Source organism: Condylura cristata, unplaced genomic scaffold (genome assembly GCF_000260355.1).
Source record: "Condylura cristata isolate star-nosed mole 26May11 unplaced genomic scaffold, ConCri1.0 scaffold00010, whole genome shotgun sequence".
NCBI classification, from domain to species: domain Eukaryota; kingdom Metazoa; phylum Chordata; class Mammalia; order Eulipotyphla; family Talpidae; genus Condylura; species Condylura cristata.
In genome coordinates this window covers 21,105,390-21,115,314 of record NW_004567111.1, presented here as the reverse complement: position 1 = coordinate 21,115,314, position 9,925 = coordinate 21,105,390, and the positions used below count along the sequence as shown (strand labels likewise).

General features: G+C 38.2%; 1 protein-coding gene across 1 annotated transcript in view; it reads right to left on the bottom strand.

The window, feature by feature from the left end:
- KLF12 (Kruppel-like factor 12) overlaps nucleotides 1–9,925 on the bottom strand; it is a 371,693-nt gene that overhangs the window by 54,939 nt on the left and 306,829 nt on the right. Inside the window, exon 6 of the mRNA XM_004680096.2 lies at nucleotides 3,841–3,903. Coding sequence (XP_004680153.1) covers nucleotides 3,841–3,903 — 63 coding nt within the window. The remainder of the gene's footprint in view (nucleotides 1–3,840; nucleotides 3,904–9,925) is intronic.

The window sequence follows — 9,925 nt, the reverse complement described above, 5'->3', positions numbered from 1 at the left end:
TTATAAAATAGCCCTACAGGGGTGTTTTGGTGCCACCACTGACATCTCATCAACAAACAGCATGTGCCCCAATCACTCACACCTTCTGGAATGGAGCTGGGTGGAAGGAAAAGTGGAGAAAGTAAAAGTGAGCATATGCTGACATGTATGTCTTTTTAATACTCGCTCACACTGAAACTGGGAATTTTTGGAGACTTAAATCAACTTCAGTGTTCAGGTTGGAGATAGCCCCCAACCCGCCCCCCACCCCCAACCTGCTGCAATGTGCACATATATACAAAATGTATGTTCAGGATGTTGTATTTCGTGAAAAAAAAAAAACAAAAAAAAAAACAGCTGATAGAGGACTTGGAAATAGCCCATTCTGTTGTTTAATATCAGATTATAATACCAGAAATTACAACAGACTAAGTAGCTGCAGAGACAAAAGTCCACCTGCACAATCAACTCCTAATAAGGGGGTTTACCCCATTTCCTCCCACTTGGCCTTAATGGAGCAAAATATTTTTTCTTGGCATTATATGCACAAGACAGAGTGAAAAATATCTCTTAAAGGTAATACAGCTGTGGGAAAAAGGAACTTATGGTCACCTCTAAAGGCCAATGGTGAAGGAAAGAGGAGAAATGTGATATACGAAATTGAGAATGAAATCCACATGGCTGAACCTCAAAGGCTTCATGGGCCCTCAAATCAAGTATTAGTATAGTGGAGGGGAGGAAATGACGTAGAGTCATTCTGATTCGCTGAAATTACATCTGGTCTACATTGCTTTCTTTGATTAGTTGAATATTCAATTAATTGTACAATGATGTGATGTTCTTTTTGGGGTGCTAACATATCCTGCAAGAAGTTCTTATTACCATTCTTTAGTCCCTGGCAGTTAGCACATTGTTACGGGAAACCTGGCTTCATCCTAACATCTGCTCACTGGACCCTTTAGAGCCTCTTGCTTTCATCTCCTCCCTGGATATGTGCATTTATTACCACACTTTCTTCCCATGCCAGCAGGTTGTCTGTCTTGCACAGACATTCTTTTCTGCAAATTTTTTCAGTACCAGAGGAAATATTGCTACAGCAATGAGGTCAGTGGATGCTGTCCTGCATGTAAACATTTATGCATAGAAAAAACATCACTTAAAATTTTAAGCCATCTTTACTCAATAATAAACACTGAATCGGTGGCCCAACCACAGTCATTGACATTTTACAACCTACCAATTCTTGTGCATTTGCTATGCATAACTTTTAATTCAAGCTTTCTCATTTTTTACTAGGGTTTAACTGCATGTATGATGAACAATAATTTTTTACCTGATTGAAGGGTCTGCTAACCCAGCTTCATAAAGTCACCCAACATTGTTCACATAAAATGTTTTCAGTTCTAACTGAAAGCTGGTTAGTGTTAACAAAATATCTAGTGCTATGAATTATCACAAGCTGTGTTTTGGGGAGAACAACTATCAATTTCCCTTCATTTTTATTGCCTGAATGAATATTTAAATTTTCTGAGTCAATATTTCACAAAGAAATAGCAAATGTTCATCAATTAATTAGGTATAGTTGCTGGGTACTTCACTGGGCTTCTTTCTATATAGGTAATTTATTTCTGTATATCAGTCCCACAATTTTTATTTGAAGACTATTCAAAGATACATATATCTATATATGTATATACACACATATATACATACATGCACATACATGTGTATATAAACATGTGTGCGCAGACACAGACACATATACATATGGTGATTGTGAGAGATGGTGGTGTCAGGTGAGAGAAAGGCACAAATTCTGAGGTAACCCACATGGCGCCACAGACCTCTCCTGACCTGCCCGCTGCTCCCCTCAGTAGTCTCCCTTCAGTAATGTACTTCGTTGACCTGCCTGTTCTGCTCCCCACTCTGTCTCTGGTGAATCCTCTCACTACCCCTGCACTGCTGGCATGTACCCCAGTTCTGTATGCATAAATAAACAAATCTTTAAAAAAAAAAAGAAAAAGATGGGTTTTCTGACATCCTCTTATTTCATATTTTCCCTCTTCTACAACTGACTCTCAAAGTGGTCTTAAGTAGAGTTGATAATTTTTTCCTTTAAACTATAAATATATCTTACAAGTATCACCCACATTTTATTACTTATTTTATGTTGTATTTCATATAACATTATATATACATGTGACATACACACACACACATGTGCGATAATGAACTCCTTGAGAACAGAAACTATGTTTTATTTATCTTTCTAATCTAGAGCTTTTCACAGTGCCAGAGTCTGTAAATAAATATTGTTGAATAAATGAAAGCTGAATTTCCTCAAGGCTAGTCATAAAAGTCCTTTTTGTTTTTAATGGATTATGTCTCTGAAGATAAAAGTAGCTTAAACTTACTAACCAAATAATGTGCTATGAATTATGTAGGAACAAGTTATCATTACTCCAATATTCCAGAAAGGAAAAGTGAAGAAAAGAATATGTGTTATGCACTGAGTGTTCTACATTCAGCTATTGAGAATAAGTTGTAGAAACTGGATCGCATAACTGATAATGTTATATGCTATCCGTGAGCTTATGTTGCTCACTTGAGCATCTTATAATCTCTAGATGTAATAAAATTTCTTTAGTACATTATGTCTCGTCCTGAGAAGGAATATCAATTTTGTGTAGTCAAGAAGGAATCTGATTTGTCCCTTTCCTTTTAGGTAATGGCCATCAGTGTTATTATCCCTCAGCTTTCCAGGTTTGACAGAGGACAACATGCTTTAGTGATTGTGAGAAACCAGGAAGGATGCCCCAGCTTTTAGACAAATGGCTGTATTCTTTGTGCTCCATTTCCCTCTCTGTGAAAAAGAAAAGCATAATATTTAACAACACCACCAAGCTATTGTGTGGGTTAATTAGATTTAATGGGGGAAGGGAGGTGAGATGATTAGACACTATTCAAATTCAAAGAATCTTTATTTTGTATCTAAAAATAATCCCAGCTTAGTAATAAAATTAATTTAGAACCTCAATCGTGGGTAATCATCTTCTCATATTTAAATAAAAAGCCATACTTTTTAATCAAAATCTAAGTTAAATAAAATTTAGTGATTTAAAAATGGATATGTGAATGTCTATTCATCTTTGAAGTAATATAGAACACAATTGAATTTTTTTAGGATAAATTATACATAGAAAGGTAAATTCTGCAACAGAATGGAGTAAACAAATACAGATTTCAAGTCTATTTTTGTTTCACAGGAAACACTTATGAAACACTCTGAATTGTCTCTTTAAACAATCAATATTCAATAGTTGAAATAACTCTTCAAGTCATTTCTAGTTAGCTCCATGCAGAGTTTGTTCAAATATTATTAAGTGAGGAAAGATCTTCATATTCCTCAAATTAAAAAAAATACCTATTTAATGCCACCGTTAGGAATAAATCATCTAGGTAGTAAAGATCAACATTAATATAGTAGATTAATTAAGAAAATTTCATTAGAAGTGGAAGTTGGTGCCTGAGAAAACTGAGTTGTCACCTAAACCTCACGAAAACCTTATAGTAACTTTTGTAAAAGGGAAAACAGTCTTTAAAATATAATAAACCTTAGGAATATGGCATAATTGTTGGGGAATAATGTACTCAGATTTTGATGGGTAAAGAATTTTGACTGTAAAGATATTATTGTTTATTTAGATTTTCCAGAGGAAAGGGAAACTATGTAGTTTTAACTTAGCAGAAGTAGATTCTCTAAAGAGAAGCAGGGACAGTGCTTTTTCATGTAAACACAGCCTGTTTAAAGTTATAAGCCATAAGCTCTACAAATTGTCATGAATTGGACTGTTTACTCACCATGCAAACTTCTGGTTATTCATTCGATTTCCCCGGACCCTTGATACTGGAGATGGATGTACCCTGTAGACAGATGAGAACGACCCATCATTAAAATAAGATATTCCTGATGTCAAATGAACAAATAAAGGGGTTCTGGTTTATAAATTATCTCTTTTAGATTTTCTGCAATCACCCAGTACTTCATCACCAATTAATAAATGAATGCAATTAAATTCTTATGCTTGCAAACCTGCAGTCTCTCTTCCTTTCTTTACAATGTTTGCTTGTCACAATGTTCACTGTGAAGACCCCTAAAATTGGGAACACCAGTTTTAATTGATTGAATGACTTCTCAGCCAACAAAAATTCATTGGATATCCAATACCTACCACGTCTGGCAGCAGGTAATGTTAGTGTAATGTTAGGATGGGCCTGACTCGGTGACTATTTTTTTGATGGTTGTTCCTACAAAGTGGTCAGAGAGAAACAGCTGAAGTACACACTCTCTCAGTCAAGTTCTAGACTATAACACTAAAAAAGCAAGATAACAAAGGGGCTCAGAATAAGCCACCCCAAAATATGCTCCTCTGGTGTAAGCATTAACTTACGCTAAAGGCAACCGAGTAACAGCAGACTCAGGAAGAACATGTTATAAGACCAGGACAAAGATTTTCCTTTTGTAAAGGAAATTTCCACTTGCAAATACTTCTTCCTCTTTCACATGAGGAAGAGAAGTACAACACACGATATCAGAGGTGGCACCAAGGTGAGCATGCATGAGCCAGCCTTATTCCCATATATTTCCTAGTCATCTTCTTGGAATTAACACCCTTAAAAGTTCCCCCCCACCCCCCCTTTTACTATGACCAGTCACTTCTCTAAAGTTTATTACCCTGTTTTTAACAGGTGTATAAGCTCCAAATTCTACCCACTTTTGAGTTACTTTCAGTGAGAAGTCCTGTATGTGTGCATGCTGTGTGCATATGCTTTTTAAATTTTTGCTAATCTGTTCATTATCAGCTTAATTTGCAGGACCTCCAGACACTGAATCTGAGAGGGTAGAGACGTTATTTGTTCTTCCCCCACACCCCCAAATAATTTCATCTAAATGTCTAGGAATGGGATATGTGGAAATGAGGAAGGAAGGAGGGGTAAACAGGTATTTCCAGAGATGTATGTGGTGCTCCTCTGAAGGTGATGCTCCTCTGAAGGTGACGCTCCTCCCAGAGGTGATGTTCCTCCCAGAGGTGATAGTCTAGAGCTGGGCAAAAGTCAATTCAAATCCTTAACCAAATAATGGAGAAATGAAATCTATTGTTTTAGAAGTTCTCAGACTAGAGACATACCCTGGAAATTGTTTCAGTTTCCAGGAACAGCTGACATCTTCCAATCTGGAGCCAACTGCTGAACCTACCCCCCTTTCTGGGTGTCTAACTAGCCACACAATTGCCTTATTTCCTGCTTCCTCTGGCTGACTTCCTGCTTTGTTCTTTCTTTGCTAGGATTGAGATCTAGGCCTCTTCGAGTTGGTGTCACCTTTTTTCTTTATATCTTCGTCATTACTCTTGTTCACATGGTAAAAAAAGAAAGAAAATATGGATTTTAAATAGGTTCTTAGAGTCCAGTTAGAACAGACGACATTGAGGGCCACTGTAGTCCCAGTTCTCCAGATTTTTTTTTTTGAAAATGAAAAGCCCTTCAAAACAGATAACACAGTTCTAGTCTCTGAGAAGGCCAACTGCAGTATTTCTGTAAGTCCAGAGCCAGACTGCATTTTGCATCAGGAAGGCTTATTTCTTCCAACAGCCCTTATTAACATTCTTTTCCTCACAGTGCTTCTCAATGGCTGTAGCAGCTGAGCTGCTCAGTACAGATTTTCTGCTCCGCATGGGGGAGGGGGTGTTAATTATGCAGAAAGATGGAGAGAGGCCAGACAGCCCCTCTGGTGAACTGTCTCATTCAAGCACGGCCCACTTCCTGCTGTTTTGCAGCTACAAGGATCACCTGTTGGTCTTGGCATCTGGCCAAACTGGGGCCTGGCGGAAATGACAGACTCAGCTAAAAATGAAAGCCAGCTCATACTCCAGCACCCCAAATTGGGGAGAGGAAGAACATGCAATAGAAATTGCATAATTATACAAAAGGTAGTGAGATTTATATTGTTCTCTTCTTTGTTCCCCCGTCTGCTCAAAATATAATCATCAAAATATAGTTAGGAGCCAAAAATGGTCTCCCCCAGCTAAAGTCTTTTGACAAAAGAGAAAAGGAAGGTAATTTCCTTGAGTGTTTCCTATCTATCTACCAGAGAGCTACAGCCCTACTGCCTAAATAAAGTTTTAAGGAGCCATAGCCTTAAAAACTCAGTTCTTTAATATACTGTACATTCTTGAAATATTTACCTCTTTGATTACTCTGCAACCCTGCTATTTCTATTCATCATGATAATTCCACCAGGGAGAGTATGGTAGAAGTGTTCTTTTATTGATACTTCTTTTATTTTTTTTTAAAGGTTTATTTATTTATTTTTTAAAATTAATTTTTGCAAGGAAGAACTACGCTTAGGCCAGCGTGTGTGTGTGTGTTTGTGTGTGTGTGTGTGGCAAAATTCACCAGAGAGGGAGTGGGGGCAGAACAAGCGGATCCACTGAAATACACTGCTAAAGGGGGCAGCAGGCAAGACAGGAGTGGTCTGCTGTGCCATGTGGGTCAGCTCCCTTGTGAGGAATGAACTCAGGCCTTAGATGTCATATTGCTGAGACTTATTAATTCCTAAGCTCTCAGAGAGGCCCTTATTGATACTTCTTATTGTAGAATGTATCAATGCAGAAAATGAGCCTGCTTAAAAGCATATGTACAAAATTCTCTAGGTATTTTTATCTTTTCTAAAACTACATTGATTCATAAGTCAAATACTCTAAGTAGATAGTTCTATGGTGCTTTAATAGTCTTCAGAGAATTCTAATTGCATGTGCGTGAACAAATAATTGTAAGGTCTCTTAGAACAACTGAACAAGAAAGCTTTGCCTTCAACCATTCTTGAAATGAGTGGACTGATAACCTGGCATTTACATCATCTGAAAATTAGAACAAAAATATCTGCATTTCAGTTACTCTTCAAATTTTATTTTTTCAATTGGAACATGCAGCCTATTTGTTAGCTTTTACCTTTAAATCATGACAATTTTTGCCATCACCTACCTTCTTTCCACATATAGCACCCAGGCAGGTAGCAAAGTCAAAAACCCCAGTCAGAGAAACCACCACCTCATCTGCATGTCATACATTATTCATGACCTCCTGATTCCTGCACCTGCATCTAGGCAGGAAGCTTGCAGGGAATGTTCATTATTCTCTTAGCCTCACACAGGCTCCATTACTGCTAAGCTACTTTGTTCTGTAACTAAGGGTTTCAGGCCTTAGTATTAACCGCTGGATGTGGAAAAGAAAAAAAATCATCAAGCCAGAGAAAAGGACAATCTGAGATTGTTGTGTAACAAGTACTGAACCTCACAATATGCTCTTCTGAGACTGACAGCTTATGTCGGGTGGAAACACTCAAAGTTAGTGGTTTACATTATATAAAAAAAAGGCAGTATACCATTAAGTTCGTGTATACCAACTGTTCTATTTATATACACTTACTCATCTAAGGCAGACTGCATGTTTATAATTTTACCCAGTGCAGGTCCAATTTAGCTTTCTTGCTAAGCATGTGAGAACTTTTTAGATGTTTTAATGAAGAATGATTCTTCCTTCCTTTTTTTTTTTTTTTAAGATTTATTTATTTGTACATACAGAACTGGGGATACAGGACAGAGGCTCAGGGGTGGCGAGAGGCTTCACCAGTGACAGAGTGGGGAGCAGAACAGGCAGATCGGTGATACACTGCTGAGGGGAGCAGCGGGCGGGTCAGGAGAGGTCTGCTGCGCCATGTGGTCACCTCCAGGGCAGGCGGGAATCGAACTCATGTGGAAGTGGCTTTAGCTTCTCAGTGCAGTGCTCTAACCTGCTGAGCCAACAGGGAGGGCCTGATTCTTCCTTTCTTTGTGCATCTGCACCAAGGACCTGGCCCTCAAATTGTTGTGTTTTAATAATAAATACTGAGAGTTATTCAAGAGAATATGATTTCCTGGTTTCCAGAGTTAGTATGAACCTACCTGAAAGCCTGGTGGCCAGAGATGGCCTGTAAAACCCAAACACTCAAAACAATCACTAACAAAATTCTGGGGAAGGGAGTTGGTTCCAACTTTATAAACTATCCTTTTCACAGAAAAGCCATGACAATTGAAATCCAACCTCAGATCCCTAAATGGAGGTGGGATAAAGTGGTCAGAAGTGCAAACCAGGCTCTCCCTGATAGTGGATTGGAGCACTGCACTGCGAAGCTAAGCCACGCCCTGGCCACTTTAGTACGAGCTCAATCCCGCCCCTGAGGTAACCCACCTGGTGTGGCAGACCTCTCTGGTCTTACCTGCTGCTCCCCTCAGCAGTATACTTCATTGATATGCCTGTTCTGCTCCCCACTCTGTCTCTGGTGAATCCTCTCACTGCTCCTGTCCCTCTGGCTGGTACCCCATTTCTGTATATATATAAAAAAATCTTAAAAAAAAAAAAAGAAGTGCAAGCCATAAACCAGCCTGCTTGGGACTGAATTCCAACTCTACTGCTAACCAGCATGGTCATCCAGGCAAATGATTTCACCTCTCTGTGCTTTTTTTCTCATCTGTACAAGTGGAGACCAGTACAGTGGAGGCTTCTTACAAATGCAAGATTTAAATAAGAGTTGCAAAGTGTTTAGAACAGTGTTTGATGCCCTGAAAGCCATCAAAAAACATTAGCTCTTATCATTAACAGTGCTGATGGGAACGGAAAGGATGAGAAGATGGAACTGGCATATCCAGCTAATTCTAGAGGATTGAGATAACAGGTGTGTTCTAGAGGTTTTAATTACCATGCCATGATTTCACTAACAGCAAGAGAACAAAAGAGAACTGAACAAACAGAGAGTATCAGGAACTACATATTGTATTTTATAAGGTTTTCTGTCATTTCACTTTTCTGTTCCTTATTAAAAGATGAATCCTCTACTAAATTGAATATCCTGTTCAGAGAGTCCCATTCAAACTCAACCACAGAGAAAACCACTCACATTGACTGAGCCTTTAATACATTCCAGATGTCATGTCAAGTACTTCAGATACATCCCCCTATTTTCTCTTTCTATCATTATTATTCCCACTTAGCTTTGAGACAACAGACTTAGAATGGACAGTAACTTGCTTGGATCCCGTAGGTTGTAAACAACAAAGTCAGAACTTGAACTACAGGTATGGCTGATCTATTCTAGGTTATCATTCAAAGCTTATGAACTCGTGTATTTTTCCCCTTCACAGTATCCCAGAGGATGCAATACATTGAAGTAGCACAAAGGACTCTAATGAGAGTCCTTATTCAAACTCAGTTGAAAATTCTATGGTACAAATAGTTACAACACAAAGTACTGGTTTTCCTAGCCTACAATTGGCCCTAAACTAAATATTAGACATGCAAATATTTGTAGCAAATACAGTCATATAGTATAATTTATTCCCCCTTTAATTATTTATGAAAAGCTCTTGTCACTAATGTTGCTAGTTAAACACATATAATATGTAAGTTTTGGATCATAAGGTCAATCCTAGCTATATCCACTTTCTTATCTTTTCTAGAATCACATGCAATCCAGCTTAAGTCCACTGAGGTAAACAAGGTTTTAAGGAGGAGAACTTTAGGCTGAAATTTGAAGGATAAATACCATTTTCAGAAACAGAACTGGATGGTGGGAGACATTCCAAGAAGAGGAGCTACATTGGGTACCTATTCAAGTTTTGCAAGCCTGAGGTGAATACGAAGATATACCTGGAGGGGAAAGTTTCTTAGAGACATTAGTGGGGAGATGAACTGCAATGTCAAGGAAGTGTCAGAATACAAATCATTCAATAAATGCCTGACGAATGAGTTAGTAACTAGGGTAGTTAGCTATGGAAATCTTTATCATTCAGCACTGTATATATACTCCTTGTATCATGGAGGCTCTTGTATAGCACACCTATTATTTACTGCT